We start from the raw sequence: 18,591 nt of genomic DNA, 5'->3' as shown, positions 1-18,591 counted from the left end.
GCATGTAAAAACATATCAGTACTGCAATTTGTTGAATTGAATTTTAAGATACTTGAAAAGCATATTATTACATATTCTGTATATTAAACCACAGCCTTTCAAAAGTAGAAGCCTACAACTAGATACCGATGCGCACACAGTGAAGTAACCCTAGGATTCGCTTTTATAACATGCATTTGGTTCCCATTTCAGACTCATGAGAAATCCAGACGACCAAGTGCTTTTTAATTCCTTCCTCTAAGTCACTGACTCAATTAGCAGAATCCATTTCAGTTAAATTCTGTTATTTCTGTTTGCAAACAGTGCTAAACCAGCAGAATTAAATATTTGTGACATACTAAAATATCAGCTCTTGTTACAAACTATCTGATGAGATTCAATGATAAAATTACTAAGTCTTGTGGAAGATCTACATGCATCGTTAGATAAGTGGTTGGTTCTTTAAAAAGTTGTAGAAGCTGTGTCTAAGGCACTCAACATAACAGTAACTGAGTCCAGAAGACTCTCTGAACAGGACCAATATCCAAGAGGAGGCAAACATTTCACATCACTTGTGGAATTTCTTACTAGACATGAAGCTACAGAGGCAGCTATGTAACTGTTTGCTACTGAAAACAGTTAAAGGTCCAAATACAATCTACATGCAACATTTTTAGCAGATCATCCTGCAAGCCCCTGCAGAATACGTCAGATTGCAGCAGAAGTCAGTGCACTGCATTTCCTTGTCTGGAATTTCTGCATCCTCTTCTACTCGGTCACTAGCAGATGATCAAAGTGTCATGTGTCCAGTGAGAAGTGTTTCTAGCTGGTCTGCTGAGACTCCAGTTTGTTTAAAATTATTTATCTGGCCTCATTATACAAAGGATAAAGATACAGAAACTCCTGTTTGACTGTGTGATTATGCTTTCCTGTACCTTTCACTTAAAAAAACGGCGGGGGTTGGGGGGGGGACACGACATCTCTTCAGTTCTTTGGTTAAGTCACTGCACAGGCAGATGACATTCCAGTTATTTTAACTAAGCAGACCATTATAAATACTGAAAAAACATTTAAGACATGGATGATCATGACAGAGAAGTGTGATACATGGTACATTAAGCGCTGTGAAAGGTGGCACACTGCCTCTTACAGTAATTTTAGCCTGACAACCTAAGCTATGGTGACAAAGAACTCCAGGTGTTTTCTACATTTAGAATTCCTTAACTTTTCCATGTATAGGTCCTAATGTTCATCATTAATGCAGACGTGCAAGTGAAGAAGATACTGGGAATTATTCAGGACCTTATTCCAGTTGCTAACATAGCCCCTCTCTCTATATATGATTCTAAACATTTTCTTTAGTCACCATTTAAATTTACCTTGGGAAGCGAAAGAAAAAAAAGAAAAGAGTGCAAGCAGACAGTGCTAATGTGGAGGATTAGGAAAAAGTGCAACTGACTTCTCGCTATATGTAGAACACTAGCATATAGCTACTCTATTGCTTTTCTTGTTTAGTAGAGTCAGCTGTAGTTATGTTTTCTCACATTTTCTTAAGCAACTTCCTCAGCTACCACAAGCTAAAGCTTCCTACCACTTTGCTGGTTCTATACAAGAACTACAGCATGAACACAGAACGTTTTAAATAGCATTCATCACAAACTGAAGTTCAGGTCAATAAAACTGCCAAAACACAGTCATCCAAATACAACTTGAGTGCAATGTGTGCTCAGTGAGAGCAGACTTAACCAGCCTCTAAGGCTGAAATCTTATTACAGCAGGTTTAAAATTAGGGAACAGCAGCACAAATCAACACTGCCCCTGGCATTGCACCTTAATCCTAAAGGATGCCATTATTTGCATATGAAAGACATCATTCCATATTTTTTGCCTGAGGTGCAAAATTATTTTCACCCATATAGCTGGAACATCACAGCTGCATTCATACCACATGTTTTACCAGCATGGAGATTTGCTGACAGCTATGAATACTGTAGTGTAGATTGGGCTTATATTTAATAAGCCATTTCTAGATAGACAGAGAACAAGTCCTAGCCATTGCTACACTTAAATTGTGTAAAACAGTGCAAGAGACAGTGCTACAGGTATTAACATGCAGTATCTTGCAAGTTAGCAGCCAGTAAGGAAATCAGCTTGAATACCTTTTTGTACCAAGATCTCATGTTACACTGTAAGCAGCAGAAGGCAGTGAAAGTTTGTCTAACACATTTGCACCAATTAAAAAAAAAAAAAAACAAACACTCATGAAAACAGGTTCACCATGAACTACAGCCAGTTCAAGACATGTGAAAGGCTGAGAAAGTCTCTTCCTCTGACTGAGCTCTTTAGGAGCTGCAGACATACAGAGCATGTTCAAAGGCCACTTACATTTTAATTTTACTGTTCATTTTATCAAGGCTCACATAGGAACAGAAGCGAGACTTTTGAAAAAAGTACGACATCACCTTTTAGTCTTCTGCAACAAAGTGTTTAAGGAAACTAATGCACGCTGATCAACGCTACATAGCTTCTTCAAGACAGAATGTGGATAAGAACTCAGTGCTCTGCTCCCACACTGTATTGTGAAAGTCAGTATTTTAAAAGCAGTGGTTCTCCATAAACAGATATTTGGATCAAGTTTGAATTAAGAATTCCATCCTCAGAGGCTGTACACAGACCACATGGACAAGATATGTTTGTACAAGCTAAACATAGCACACAATCCTTCAGAAAGTTGCTAGTGTTCTTGGTCAGAAGACAACCCAACATGCTTCTATTTGGCATGCGTGTGTGGGGATAACATGCCCACATCAAGACAGCTCCCATTTAAAGACCTCTCAATCTAGAGCCACATCTCTACTTAAAACTAGTAACAACAACAGAAAAAGATACTCAGTTGGAACAGTTGCTAAAAAAAAAAAAGCTGCATTCATACAGATACACATTGCACCAAATATATTGGCAAGATGCAGCCTAACAACCACAGTCAGCACTCTACTTTGTAAGCAAAGACAAAGGCTATATCAAATTTATTTTAAAATCTGAAAGTTAAACTACTGGGGGTGAGGATGAATCTATTTTCTGCATGTTTGGAGGATGGGGGGGGGGGCAGGGGAGGAAGACAATGTTCTTCAGAGAAAACGAACTAGTTTGCACTACAGCATCAATGGGCAATGGAGAACACCGGGGTCTGGTAAACACTTCAGTATTTTACAGCTAAAAAGAAAAAAGCTAACAGGCCAGAAGAGAAGAATACTGGAAAGGGGAAGAAGGCACTCCCAGAGAGCAGACTCTTACAAGGTGCAGTAACTCATAAACACTGACACAAAAAATCAAATGCCAATTTGGAAGATTAGAAAAATCGGCACTTAGTGTTAAATTAGTAAATTGGCACTTAGTATTAAATTAGTGTTAAAACTTAGTGTTAAATTAGTATAATAGTTCATTTGAAGATAATCCAGATCAATTAGAGTATTATGGTAAATCACCATTACCAAAGCACTAGTATACACATTAAATGTTTTCTAGCCACAAACCAAGAGAAGGAAAAAGGAAACTCAAGCCTCCTTGTTTAACTCTAGTGTTAATGCCTACATGGAGCCTTATTAACATGAATTTAAAGTCAACATAATCTTGCCTATGGGGCAGGAAAACCAGCAAATTCTCAAGAACTCTGAGTCTTTTCTGAAGGTTTGAATGACCCATTTCTAAGCAGAAGTTTGTACAGCATTCTTCCCTCCAGTTACAGCAACAATCCTTGATAAACCACTTTCACTTAAAGTAAAACCAACAGATGGCAACTGGTAGCTCTAACCTTTCCAAGGGTTTTTACGAGTCATGTTCACTGTATCATGCCACCCTGTCATTTGATGTTCGGTAGACCTATTGATTGGGGAAAGAGGGGAAAATAATTCATATTTACATACAAAGCAGTAGCAGTTATTTTACACAGAAATGTAAGCAATAATCAGTGTAATCCCAGCATTGTAGTTAAATACAGTAATTCCAAGTTAAACAAATACATGCCCAGATAGCAAATACATGGATTTACAGAAACATCGGGTGACTGGATCTCATGTCCTTAGTGAAGAAGATTCTTCCACCCATCTGAGTTTTTACCGAGAGTTTATGCACTCATGCATGCCTCAATATGAAAGCCACCTACACATGTCAAGCAGAACACAGCAGAACTGAACACCCAGTCCCAGAAATAAGAGGAGATCTGGGAAAGGGAGGAGGAAAGACATCTTCACCCCACAAATCAGGGGTGTGGGGAGCATTACAGAAGAGGAATACTGGGAGGAATACTGACATATTCCAGAGGCTACAAGCTGCTGAAAGGCTCTTGAAGTTCAGTGTCACAAATGTGGTGTGGATACTTTTAATGGATCACAGATAAGAGACCCAATCTTTTTTCAGATCCTATGTTTGTCGACTTCAGAGAAGCCGAATATTGACCTTGTAGCTGTTTCATAATATGGGCATTCACACTTCAGAAAGAAGACATCAACATCTGGCAGCCTAGTTTGGCTTCAAACCATCTACCTTCCTGGTATCACTATGGTACAGTCAGGCACATTTCAAGGAACTGTTACCTATGGACTTGAAAGAATAGTAAATTTTGTTGACACTTTGCAGTGGCCATTTGAGAGTCACTTCTTTCCAGTAGAAGCAGTAATTTAATGTTCTCTTGTGTACAATAGCCTTATCAAGATTCAGAAAGAGAACCCAGAAAAGCCCAACAGGAATGTAAGATAAAATAAAATCCTTACAGTAAACTGAACAACGTTCTCCAAAAATGCTACTCTGCAACACAAAATGCTACAGAGAAACTGCAACAAAACAAACAGTAGAACTTAAAGTTGAACACGCCTTTTCCTGTCTTCTATAATCTGATCTAGCACTTGCAGACATGCCACAAAAGTAAACAGGATCCAGAGGTAAACGCATATCCAATCATCCTTACTGTACTTCATGTCTACTTTAGCAGCAGTTCCACACAAATGCTAACAGAGTACAATGACCGATGACAGTGTCATCACTCCCTCCATACACTGAAGGCTCATGGCATAAAAAAAGCAATTACAGTAACTCACAAGAAGGGCAAAAAGCGTCCATTTGAAGACCAACAAATGCTGGCAGCAAACATCTAAAATCACCCCCAAATTACCTTTACCAAGAATAATCCTTTAATATATTTGAAGTTTATGGTGCATCTGAGCAATTCAGCTCTCATCCCACTTTTTCATTGTCGAAGAAGCTGAAGACTCTTAAGACTTGGTTTCAGAAGTGCTTCTCCGTCAATCATTCTAGCAGCAAATTCAAGAAATGCAAGTTCACAGCTAACACTGATGTGAGAGGCAGCATACAGAAGTACTCTTACACAGAAGCACCTTCCTCTGCTTTACTAGATACACAGCACCAGCACTAGACACTTCCTCAACCACCAGTGCCTCAAAGCAAATCTCAACAAAAACAGTAAACCTTTACAGTCCTGTAAATGAACATTTCACAAGTACAAACATGAGAGCTAGGAAAACTCCAGATAAATCATCAGATATTCCTTACAACAGCACTCCTGCTTTCCTTCTCACTCATTTAGATGTATGCTTCCTTCCTACTCCTCCACATAAAGCAATACAAGTTTCACTCCAGCATTCAAGCATCAGCTTTCTGACTCACTGGAATACTGACTTGCAGTTGTGTTGAAACAAACCATTGGTATGTATGGTATAGAATTAAGATAATGGCTTTGTTTATTCAAGTCATTACAGAAGATTAATAGAGGAAAACAATTTGCAGTGGGAAATCTGAACTGTTAATTAGATGACAGAAAGTGTTAGGATGAGACAGACACAACTAATGCATGCTAGCAACCTGACCAGAGGCCACAGATGAAAGGCCCAGTGGATGAAGAAGGGATAAAGCTTAATGATAACTAGAATCCTAAGTGCAACTTACAGGAACTGACTAAGCAACGAAGGGAAAAAAAAGGAAAAAGAAAAAAAAAGAAAAAATCCTGAAAATCTGGAGTTAACGATGTTAGTGGAATTATCATTTCAACGACTTTGTTAATGTCATAATCCCTCAAACTTTATTATAAAGCGATCAAAATAGTACTGAAGTGCCATATACTGTATTAAACTCTATTTAGCTCTTTCCAGTTTCAAAGCATTATAGAGGTGTAAACTAATGAATTTTCCTAAAAATTATTGGGTTACTGGCCAGAAGGCTCCTTTTTATTTTATTTTATTTTTACTAAGAGAAATAGAAGATATTGACTATCTCCATGACCAGCTAGATTAACAAAAAGAGGAAGGACGTTCTAGTGAACAAGGCATGGAAATGCTGATTTCTAATTCCATTAAAATACAACTGAGTTTTGGGTTTCCCCCTTACATTGCTATAAAAAGACTGCATTGTTTCCTTAGGCTGCTAGTATCGTTTCTGCCATTATGAGTGAAAGATGATAGAGGAAAAAAGAAAAAAAAAAAGCAAGAACAGCTCAATGTTCTCTTACAAATGCACTTGTACATGCACCTCTGAATTTACGTTCTAACTATGTATGTACGGGAACTTTCATCTCAGCCTCTCTTTCTCTGTACTTGCTATTTATCTGTTCAAACTACAAATGACTTAGAACGGCACGTGCTTGGCTCCTCTCCTCCAGTATTGCCATATAATTTTGATGCTTTTATTCTTACTCATCACTGCTATGTTCCTCATTACCCACTTCTACCTTTGTCCCAAAGTGTCCTATTCCCATTATAAACAGTACTTTCCCGGCCCTCTTAATACGAGCCAAGTTTCAGTGCAACGTCAAACTCAGTCAAAGAAAAAAAAGTTAAACTCACTAGACAGTCTGAAAAGAAGTTAGATTATATACAGTCAAACAATACTCTTCTACCATGCTCAATGCCAATATTACATGCTTTTTCCTCCACTCTTCCGTCTCTCCTACTCACCTTATTATTCTACCACTGATACTTTCCTTTCACTACATTTTTTGCCACCTGCAGTTGAACTAGCAGTGGAAAAGTATTTTCCCCTCCTCCCCATTTTACAACACTAACAATTTTCAGTCTTTAATCTTTACTTCAAGAGTCAGCACCCAACACTACCGAACTGTTGCCTTCTGTTTCAACTTCCCCCTGTTCTCCCTCCTACCGACTTGGATATGCCTGTACCTCCCTTCTTAACCGATTTGTGTGTTCCTTCCATGTTATGCTACAGTTTTTACACAACTTAAGTTCTCAGAATACATTTCTACAAAGCCTGTCAGCAGATGCAGCAAGAATATGTACTCCTGCAGGAGTGTTCATTATTCCTTCGCCCACACCGAGCTCTGTCATAACTTAAACTGGAAGCTTACTGGGGTAGCAACCAAGACTTCACGCTTGGCTAGCACTGATCACACTGACTACACTCAATACAATGACATCATTCAACATTTTTTTTTTTTTTACTTCTTCCCCTTTTCTTTTTTCCGTTTTTTTTAATGTTTACAACTTGGCATGAATATCTTGGGCTGAGATTTTGAAAGGATTTAGAAAATAAAGCAATGGAAGTATAAATAAAGCAGTTAACTTATTTGCAAAATTGAATATTAGGACAGCACTTAACTATTAAGAGCTCTTTTAAAAATATTCTCAAGTTCAATCTAAAGCATAATGTGACACATCTTTACAGAGAAGATGATACAGATTTAGGAACTGCTAAAAGAAAGCAATCTTTTTTCTGGTAGATTTCAGAAAAACACATATACTTCAAATCCTACTCAAAGTGAAACTCTGCATATGCTTCAGTTATGGAAAGAACCTACTGGTCAGAGATTCGAAATGACAGAGGCAGCAAAGGAAAAGGGAGCTATTCAGCCTGAAGTCACTAAACATGGTTAATGAAAGACAAAATTTTATTTAACGGATTTTAAAACAGATTATCCCATCACAGCAATTACATCACTAAGAGTCACATCTGCACCAGAAGAGGATCTTGAATTTAGTAGAATAATTACTCCTTTATGATCATTTTGAAGGCAAAACTCTGTTTTAATACAATTTCTTTAACATCCAACTGTACTGTCACCTCACAGTAGCGCAAAGAGCCACAGGTGTCATTAGAAACTTATTTACACAGCACAGAACTAGGCTGGGCAGTTGATAGGCTACTTGAGCACTTGCCCATTCTACATTCTCTGGAAGACATTCCAGGATTAGGCCAATACATATTTATAACGAGTATTTACACAACCTATTTAAGTCAGTGTATGATTACACAATTGTTCATAATAGCTCAACAGGAGACACCATCATCCATTGTTCAGATTCACACTAACACAAAGGTTATTTTTAAGACATTAAAACACAAAGCCACTTAGGTTTAATAGTTCTGCAAGAACAGAACATCAGATTTAATCTATTTTAAGGTTCTCAAACTGCCCCACCCCTAAAAAGCTCCTCCACATTGGCATTTTACTGTGCAAGCCTACAAATGAATAAACACAAGCGTAATAAAGTCTTCCTCTCCTATTGCAGCATTAACACAGAAATTGAGTGAAGGGACAGTTTAAGCTCCAACTCAAGAATCAAGACATGTTTCCTTTTTTCTTTTCGAATCCACTACTGAACTGTGTATTTATTCCATCTTTAGCTGAGAACTTCAATATAACAAAAATCTCATTACATGAGAATTAACATACACGTTTAAATTTAAACAGGAAGTATACACAGGGAATGCTTGCAAGATAGCTCAAATTGGAATTGAGAAGGGAGTGGTTTTTAAATTCTTCTAATTAACCCATGCATATCTTTTCTTAAAAATCACAATAGTATTAAGCCTTTCTTTATTGCAAATCATGTTTTTTAATGCCAATACACTATTTAACACAGGGTAAGAATAATCATGTTACACAGATTCTGACCATCAGTTCTCCTAGCTTTGTTACAAGAATTAAAAACTTTGTCTCAGTTCTCTCACATACGAAATGAGGACAACTGTGTCAGAAGCTCTTTATTATTCTTGGTTTAAAAAAAGAAAAAAGGAGTTAAACACATCTGTTTACAATACCATAGTGTAACACTACCATTCAAACACACTTAACATCCATAAGGAGGCTGCTTCATCAGTGTTTCATCGAAAAGCAATATAGGAACAAGACGTCATACACAGTCAACTAAAAACATTAAAATACAAATCTTACCAGCTGGAATTCTCTGCGCCTGTCGTATGCGTGCTGGATACCACTATCTGCCCATAGCGCCCTGATGGCTGGAAGGTACTGTAAAAAAACCGCTGTCTCCACCATTCCTTGCACCACTGTGACTGATCGCGTATCAAAAGCCATCATCGTATCTCCATTACTCTGGTTGGTGGGATCTCCCCAAGGAATATGAAGTTTCTCTCTGGCATCTACGAGGACTCTCACACCTTTAACAACATCAAAGAGCACCACAATTAGAATTTCTCAGCATCTACTATTTCACTAGCCTACAAGTCTGTAAAGACTTGAACAATGCACTTTGTGTGCAGTCGAAGTTCAATAGACTAACCGCAGAGTAAGAAATAATGGAATTTACGCAAAATTGACTCAAAGCATTAAATTTACAAGTAGCATCTCAGATATCTGCTATCAAAAAAACACAGCCCAGATCATGCATATAATATCCATAGTAGAACTCTCACAGAAATGCTGCTTTTCGTGAGTAAATCCTCAACTTGTGCTACCAAGAAAACTTTTCTACAGATATTTACACCTTTTTTCTGACCTCTAGAACCATTTTTGGCTGTTACATTTACCTGGCTGGAATACAAGACAAATTAAGCATGTTTAAAAGCTCATTTCAGAATATATTAAACTATCTGATGCCTTATTTTAAGGTTTCCCAGTCTGTGCATTCTAATGAACTTGGTTTATAGTTATATCTACTTGTAGACATAGAGAGTGGCCACTGCTATTAGAGATACGCAGGCAACATTTACTAAAATCACAACTTTTAAAGTTTATGTTTTTACAGCTTAAGTGCAGAAGGAATCTTACCACCTAAAGACCCTCATGCTTATTATTTTTGCTATAGTAAATACTCTCTAGTAGAAGCCGAACATTTTAAGCCAGTTTTACAGAGGACTTCAGGAAAAAAAATGGTGCCAATGCTGATAATGCAAATGCAGGGAAATAAATTCTGGTACTAAATTTAATGATGGAGAAAAAACAAAAAGAAAACTCCAGCAAAAAGAATAAGCAACCGTGAAGACATGGGAGAGACATAAGGAATCAAGATGCACTAACAGCTGGCTCTGTAATAACATGCTTGTTCAGTACCATCTTTTCAAGATTTGCTGTCTTTCCATAATTTTTCCATCTGTCAAAATCAATGAGTGCAGGAGAGTAGCTACAAAAGAAGATTCGCAGCTCTTGCATATATACTCTTACAGAGCAAAAGTTACCTGACTTTATTAATAAACTATAATAAAGTCAACATACCTGCTGCTCATTTCTACCACCTTGCTGTTTATTTTCAGGCTTGGTTTATAAGTAGTTTTCCAAAACAATTCTCTGTCAGGATCAGAGGGGTTTAGGCTACAAAACACCCAAGCCCCCCTCAAGAAGGGGGCCGAGGTCTCGCAGCGCTTTGCTATTTGAGGAGCCCGGCGGAGGCTTTACTCGGCTATGGCACAGCCCAGCTCGAAAGCCAGACGAGCACGGGCAGCGGCCGAGGGAAGGCAGAGGCAGGGCGGATGACAGCAGGGAAGCCCGCAGCCTGCTCCCCAGCCATGTGCGCCGAAAGCGGCTCGGCGCGGGGGGGGCCGCAGGCGGCGGCGCAGCGGCAGCTTCCCCCGGGGGCGCCGCGCCCTCGGGCGCCCAGGTGCGCGCTCTGCCCACCCGCCGCCGGGAAACGGCCAGGCCGGGCACCGCCGCTGCCCGCGCCACACGGCGGCCGGGGGGGCGGGGGGGGCCACAGCGAGCGCCCTCAGGGAAGGCGCTGCCCGTGCGGGATGGCGCCGCGACCCCCCGGCCCCCCCGCCCCCGCCCTCCTCCTCCTCCTCCTCCCCCGCCGGGGCCCTTCGCCGTCCCGCCCGGCCCGACGGGCGCGGCGCGGCGGCAGCGGGCCCCGCCGCCCTCACGCACCCTTGATCACGTTGCTGTAGATGGTGGCGCGGAACTCCTCGCGGGCCGCCCGGTCCCAGTCCTGCCCGTGGATGATCCGCATCTGCTTGAGGAAGGTGGACTTGCCGCTCTCGCCCGCGCCCAGCAGCAGGATCTTGACGAGGCGCTTCACGTAGGTCTTCTCGCGGTTGAGGCACTTGTCGATCTCCTTGGACTTGCGCTGCTGCTCGGCCTCGCCGCTGGTGAGCAGGCAGCCGGGGAAGCAGCCCGACAGCACGGAGCGCGACGGCAGGAAGTCCGCCATCTTAGCGAGCACTGCCAGCGAGGGGAGCGGCCGCCCGGCCCGGCCCGCAGCAGCCCGCTCTCTGCGCGCGCATGCGCGACCGCCGCCCCGCCGGCCATGTGACACCGCCCCCCCTCCCGCCGCGCACGCCCTCTCACGTGACCGCGGGCGCCGCTGCCCTCTGGCCGCCGCGGGCGGCCTTCGTCACATGACGCGCCCCTTCCCCCAGCGCCTCGGCGCCCCCGAGGCCGTCACGTGACCGCGGCGCGAGCCCCGCCCACGAGCGGTCCCTCACAGGAAATGGCGGGAGGCGGGTGACGGCCGGGTTGGGGGTTTCCTGGGGGGGGGGGGAAAGGTGGGTGGCGGCCGTGATTAGAGGCGTTAAGCACCGCTGCCGTCTATGGCCGTCGTACCGCAAACCCAGGCGACGTCCGTGCCCGCGTGAGGGGAAACTGAGGCCCGGCAGCGGCGTGCGGGCGCGGGGAGGCGCGCCTCTGCCATGGCGGCGGCGGCCCGGCCCGGCGCCTCTTCCAGGAAGCCGATAGCGCAGGCGGCTGGGGGGAGTTCAGCCCTCGGTCAGAGGGTGCAGGATGGAGCTTGCCAGCTCAGCAGTTTTTGTTCTTGGTAGAAAAAGAGAATCGTTTCATTAAAAGCCTTTGAACAATTTGGCATGTACTTCCTGTCTGCTCCTCTACGAAGAGCTGGAATATGCCACCAGAGTGAAAAACCTACAGGGTTTCGTGCAGGGTTGCATGCAGACCTTTTGTCCTCTCCTACCTTTATAAAATGCAAAGTACTTTAAAATGTTTAAAAGTTCTCCTAGTGAGGCTTTGTTAGGGGTGGCAACCCTCTACATGCGAGGTAGAGAAATAAATAAACTGAGGGACATGGCCAGGATTGAAAATCCACTCTTCATGTGAACCATCCCTGAGGACAATTGATTCTGTTTTACCGTCTGTGCATCACAAGCAGAAAGTAACCTGGGAACGCACCACCACATACCAGCATGGTGCTCTGTTGCCTACGCAGACCTACACTGACTGAAGATCTGGTCCATAATATTAAAGGCAAAAAGATCATTACCTTTGATTATTGGTACAGTCGTTCAAATCTGTCTAGAGATCTACGACCTGCATATTGGTCAAATCAGTCTGTCTGTGCTCTCGTATACGTGCCCACTGACATGTTGGTTATTGTTTGTAGCTGTAAGGATTCATGTGACTGAAAAACAAGCATGCATACGTGAGTGATGTAGCTCAGCTGCAAGTGCCTACATCTGTGTCATGCTCTTCTGATGTGGCCGTTCATAGAATATATTGCAGAAATCACATACATACACACAAATGCATATGCAATGATTTTATTAAATATTTCTTTTATCTCTGTTACATCTCCTTAACTTTGGTATCTACTGATTTCTTCCCTCAATGCTCTTACGCTTTTTCTTAACAATAATTTTAAGATTGAAAAAGGAAAAAGGAGGAGATGAATAAGGAAACTGTTAGCTGAGCTTAACATGAGAAAATGTCACTTTGCCTGTTTACTGCAAGGACCCTCCTTCATCAAAATCTATGATAGGTATTAACGTTCACACCTTATATAGGGGATGTCCCCACAAGGAGATAAATTCTGTTTGAGTTATTCCACATGGTCTTTATAAAAAAAGCATTTATTATAAGAGAGCAGGATGTGGTTGCATAAAATTCATATAATCATCCAAGAAGCACATCTTAGTGGTCTTAGTACAGAAATGAAAGCCAGTAATTCTTGAGCTCTAGTCCAAGTTTTAAAACCAAGTGATCTTTGCTGGCTTGACACAGTTCTCTGAGAATCTCATCTTCAGAAACGCAGAAGACTCCCAAGTTCCTACAATTCCTCTTGGAGTTAAGTAGTTTCCAGTGAATGAAAATCCTGCCAACCTTTCTCATTGCGTGCTTCTTGTCTGCATAAGGAAACTGTTAACAGTTCTTGTGCTTTCCTTCAAAAAGTTTAATGTTCTTCCTAAAGGGAAATGAACATTTATTGCCTCTTAGTGAGGAAGAGAGTTAAAGAAGTCAAGGCCGAAATATTAAAACAATTTTTGGGTGCCTCCTTTGTGAGAAACTGATTAATGCCTACCAGTAAAGTATAACAAAGAAAACTGGATTAAGTCATAGAAACAGACTAAGAAAATCATGGTTGTGCAGCAGAAAAGGTAACGACAGCCAAGCTTGTGAAAGGATGATGTGTTTTTGCCTTCTGGGCCAGACAGCAAGATGCACCTAAATCCTGGAGTGCAATGATAAAGGGGGTGAATGAAAGAAGAGTAAAGGCTATTTTCTGGTGTCTCCCGATAGCAATACAACCTTCTTAACCCAGACCATCCCTTGCGAGAAGTCAGAACTGTGAGGGTCAGGACTACCTGTGCTTCCTTTCAGTGCTGCTTCAGCCTCTCGTCTAGTTCTCCCTGGTAGTCTCAGTTTTGTCCTTTTCCTTCCTCTTTTTCCTCCTTTCACTTCACTTTCCCTCATCCACCCACCAAGCCAGTGACTTTGCTAAAGCCTCCCTCTTCTCTGGCTTCTCGCTCCAGCTGCCCGCAGCCAGCTGCCCTGTGTAACCATCATCCTGCAGTCATCTGCTTCCTGCTGTCCCTCTCACAGCGTCCCTGTTACTCCTGCCTGTTCTCTCAATTTGTCGCCTCATTCTCCACTACTCCCACTCCCCATTTCCAACTGTCCAGGTCACCTCATTGCTGCGTAGTCACTGGCCTCTTCCCAGTGCTGCCATCACTGCTCTCCTCTTCATTCCACGTTCCCAACTGTGCCCTCCAAAACCTTCTAGCTATACCATTCCCAGTCTTCTGTCAAAAGGACATGGCCCTCAGCATGCTGCAGAGAGGGAAAGACTGTTCCTCACCACATTAAAACCTGAGCTGAGGATGACAGAGTTCCCTGGGGAGGACATTAAAATGGGCTTAATGTTATCCAGCTCAGCAGGGGAAGCAAAATAGCTTAGTCCTGGGTCAGGTGTTAACCCAGCTGCATCCTCTCTCCCCAGCAGCCAGGTCTCATCTGTAAGGCAGGGTGTGCAAGGTCTTTCTCTGTTTTGCCTTTTTCCTTCCTCTTTGCCATTTCTTTCCTTAGCTTTCCTGTCTCTGGAAGGTCCAGGAGTGACGGGAAACAAATGCTTGCTGCCCATTCCTGCTCCCAGCTCTTCCCATGTGGTTGCTGAGGAAGCCCCTCGTTTTCAGTGGTTGTGCCCTACCGGATAGGATGGTGGACTCTGGAGACATTGCTTTAACTATTGCCTTGCTAGGGCACATGAGACTAAGTCATGTCTCTCTCCATGCCACAGTTTCCACCTTTTTTTGGTAAACTGCTTTGAAATTTTCCTGGAAGGAAGGAACTGGGTGCTGAAATTCAGTCTGTGCTTGACATGCTCACAGTACTATTCTCGTTGCTTCACTGACGTTAGCCCCCTTCCTTCCCTTCACCACCATCCCCAGTTTCCTTAGATAGAAAGGTAGTTACTCACCACATGCCTTTTGTGTTGCATGACACAACTTCTGATGTGTGAACAAAGGGCAACCACGTAGGAAATGTGATCTATAAAAAAAGGGGGATTCCACCTACCATGCTTTCCACAAGAGAAAGCAAAGAGAATCGTCATCTTAGCTGTGAATGGGTCTACTAAGAAAGAGGCTAACTTAAAGGGACTTTGGAAGGAGAATGGAGAGACAAAGTTTCAGGTCCCATTGGACCTTTCCCTGGCAATTCAAGGGATATTACAACAAGGGAGATGACATGGGACCAGACGCAGCTGAAGTGGGAGTAAGCTGAAGTGGGGGTTGTTGTGTGTTGAGTGTGAAGTGTGGCCTCTGGTCAGTATGGTGTGGCTTTTCTCTGTGGGGTCTTGTGCAGAATTCAGCCTCTAACTCCCACCGGCTTTACCCTGCTCTGTCAGAGTGCGTTTCATGGCCCACAGGTGCAGACACAGAGGGATCTGCGCACTCCGGAGGACCCACGGACTTGCATCATCACCGTATGATACATGAACCATGTGAATGTATCTTCACAATGACATCACGTCCCTCACATGTGGGATATGAACATTCATGTAAACTTACAGTTACATAAATTGGATACATGTTAGAAAACAGGCATTGTGAGGCACAGTGATCTCTCCAGGAAATGTGTTTCTTCATAATTAGGGGTGCTGTAGGTCAGGACTGAGTTGGAAAGCCAGAAGTCACTGGGTGGGTAGGAAGGCACAGCTCCTGCCTGCGCTCGGTCTCCTGCTCTCTCCTGCTACTCTTAGTCCCTTGCTTTCTTGACTGACAAATTCACATATAAAACTATCCAAGACTCTAGAAGTCTATTTGCTCTCTCCAACTGAAGGATTCCCGATTTGGGGCTCTGGACTCCTTGCCCTTTCCAAGCTTGTATAATCTGATCTAAATGCCCTGTGCTTCACGTGGCAGATCTGTCCCAGCTCATTAACCGATGGGGTAATTCACCTGGGCAGCATGTGAAAAGCAGTTTATCCCTGATCTTCTCTGCATTTGGTGGTTTGGATCATTTACAAATAACATCATAGCTGAATTTACACTGGACATTTCTTATAAAAAAGACGAAGTAGCTTTATAATGGATAGAAAGCTATTTGTAGGTTTTATTTTAGCTTGTCAGAAAACACTAGAAATCGAAAAAAATGCAAGCCTGAGCTAAGAGGAAGGGAGTCTCCGTGGCAGAACTGCAGCATGTAAAATGACTTGGAGCTCTCAAGTGCAGCAAGGTTTGAGAGTTCACACCTCAGTTTGCAGCTGTTCACAGCTATGTTTCCTGGTTCTCCTGAAAGGATTTTTTTCTTTCAGAATTCATGTGCAGACTCAGTTTTCAAATGTTGTCCCTAAATAAGTCACTGACAACCCTCAGTGGAACTTTTAAAGTCAGTATTTCAGGGTGAAATGACTATTTTTGTTCCTCTGAACAGCCTAGAGGGCACATGCCGTTGGTGGTGCTGGAGGCTTTATTTAGGCCAGGGTTTGCACCTCACCTCAGAGCTTACTTCTGAGCCCTTCCACAACACAGGAAGGGTGATGCAAATAGCTGTTCAGAGAAACCATTTGTAGCTCATAACGAGTTTTGCTGGTTTGCTTACCAAACCAAGAAACTACGCTACCTGGTTTTGACTGGTGTCTACCCTGATATTATGTCCAAAAGAATTGGTCTCTCAGAAAGAAATGGAACCACTTTTGGTAGTTGTCACGCTCAAAATGCCTGTTGGCTTCACTGTCCTTTGCCTTACTTCAGCTGATTCCACTTTGAATTCCCTCTCTCCTGCTGTTTTCCTTTTCCTTCAGGACAGTCCATGCTATTGGAATTTCTGTCACCTTTGCAATGCGAGAGGACCTCCAGGGTTTGAGCTTTCTTTCAAAGAGCCAAACAGCAACTCAGCAGTTGAATTAGGAAACTGAAAACGTGTGAAGAACTCTGCTCCTGCTCCTTTAGGCAGTCAGCTGATGCCTTGAAGCATTGATACGATTACTTTGATATTAGCACGTGGAACTACAAAGGTTACTCATAATCATTAAATTACCTAGCAGCCCAAAGCAGAGAGAGCCAGAAAAGCCTTCTGGAAAGCAAGTGGCGTCTGTGATCCAGAGGCTGTTGTGACTCACAAGGGGGGATTTCACATGGGAATGATTTCGAGCAGACACTGGAGAAAGGCCTTCCAAGCCACTCTCTTGTTCAGATACTATGAAAGAGCAGAGATAAAATACTTCCATGAGGGCAGCAAAGCAACTGGGAAAGCAGCCTGTGCCTTCAGGCTATTACTATGAATGGAAAAAGAGCACTGCTCCGAGTTCAGAGCCAATGTGCTTTCCTCAAGTGTGCGAGCCACAGATCATAATGTCAGAACAGTCACAAAAACACCGTGCCTGGGAAGCCACTGCCCTGAGAAGCGGTTTTGCATGTGCGTGGGAAATGTGGGCTCTCCATATATGACTTGGAAACGAATGTGTATGTAGTGTGTGAGCATGCATGCGTATAGGCGAGATGTAAACATGCATGTATGTGCATCTGTAGGATGTGCGAGTACATGCCAAGCGGTGCTGCATGACGTGTTCATGGAGGGTGTGGTTTGAATGCGTGTTCTTTGTGTTTCTGTATTGGATGCAGGGATGCACACACACAAGTATGTGTGTGTAATGTGGAAAAGGCAAAACGTCTCCACATGGCTGGCATGAATTCCTGTGAGTGCTTAGTGTGAGACTTGGCACAGGGACACTTTGTGTGGTTGAGGAACCAGCCCTCTCCTCCCTCCCGGTACTTGCAGGCTGAGCCCTTGGGCAGCGGGAGGGGATTCCACGGCTCTCTGCAGAACCTGGTTGGGCAAAGGAAGCTCTTAATTTCCAGTGCTGTGAATCAGATAGTGTCCTCCCACCCACTGGCGTGAGACAGCTCCATCGTGAGGAAACGCTCTGTAACCAAGTGGTCTTTTTCTGGTCGCAGTGAGTGAGAATTTCCCCAGACGGCAGATTCAGACTCCCCAGAAACCACGAGGCTGGCTCCTGCCTCCACAGCTGAGAGCAGAGCTGACCAAGGTCGGTGACGTTTGAAGAACAGATGCTTGGAGCACTGCTCACCTGCTGGCACATGCAGGATGCTCAGTCACAACAGCTTTGTCTTACGCGCCCTTGTTTTACTCCAGCCCCAGTCCGGGAGTCTTTTTCAGCGGGATCATCCCCATCTCCTGAGGAATGAGCAGTGTGTGCAGGTCCTGCCAGCTCCCCCTTGCCATTACTGGCCTGGTCAGCATGAACAGCCTCGTTTCGCAAGGATTTTTTCCAGTATGTCTATCAAGCTCAGTTCATATTGGCAGCCTGAGGCACCCAGCATCTTCCCAAACCAGGCTGGCCACTTCCAGCCCCTTGTCCTGTCCCCTGCTCCCAACCCCGGGTCCTACCGCTGCCCTGCTCCCACTCCCATCCCTTCAACCCTTGCACCCAGCCCTATCCCCTGCACTCAGCCCTGTCCCCTGCTCCCAACCCCAGGCCCTACACCTACCATGCTCCCAGCCCCATCCCTTGCACCCAGCTCCAGCCCCTGCACCCACCCCTGCACCCTGCATCCTGCCCCAGCCCCGCTGGCGCGGGCCGGACGCGCGCGCGCCTCCTAGCGGCGCCGGGCGGTAGCCGCGCAGTCCCGCACCCTCATGCAAATGAGCGCGGGGAGGCGGGTGCTGAT

At 43.8% G+C, this 18,591-nt stretch overlaps 1 protein-coding gene across 1 annotated transcript in view; it reads right to left on the bottom strand.

Moving 5' to 3' along the window:
- GNA13 (G protein subunit alpha 13) overlaps nucleotides 1–11,506 on the bottom strand; it is a 31,246-nt gene extending 19,740 nt beyond the window's left edge. The window contains exons 1-2 of the mRNA XM_026099025.2: nucleotides 11,102–11,506; nucleotides 9,176–9,402 (exon numbers count right to left, since the gene is read on the bottom strand). Coding sequence (XP_025954810.1) covers nucleotides 9,176–9,402; nucleotides 11,102–11,384 — 510 coding nt within the window. The 5' untranslated portion in view covers nucleotides 11,385–11,506. The remainder of the gene's footprint in view (nucleotides 1–9,175; nucleotides 9,403–11,101) is intronic.
- Nucleotides 11,507–18,591: the final 7,085 nt, after the last annotated feature.

The sequence above is a fragment of the Dromaius novaehollandiae genome, chromosome 18, assembly GCF_036370855.1.
Source record: "Dromaius novaehollandiae isolate bDroNov1 chromosome 18, bDroNov1.hap1, whole genome shotgun sequence".
NCBI lineage: Eukaryota > Metazoa > Chordata > Aves > Casuariiformes > Dromaiidae > Dromaius > Dromaius novaehollandiae.
The sequence above is the reverse complement of the archived record's forward strand: the minus strand, read 5'-3'. Positions and strand labels throughout refer to the sequence as shown.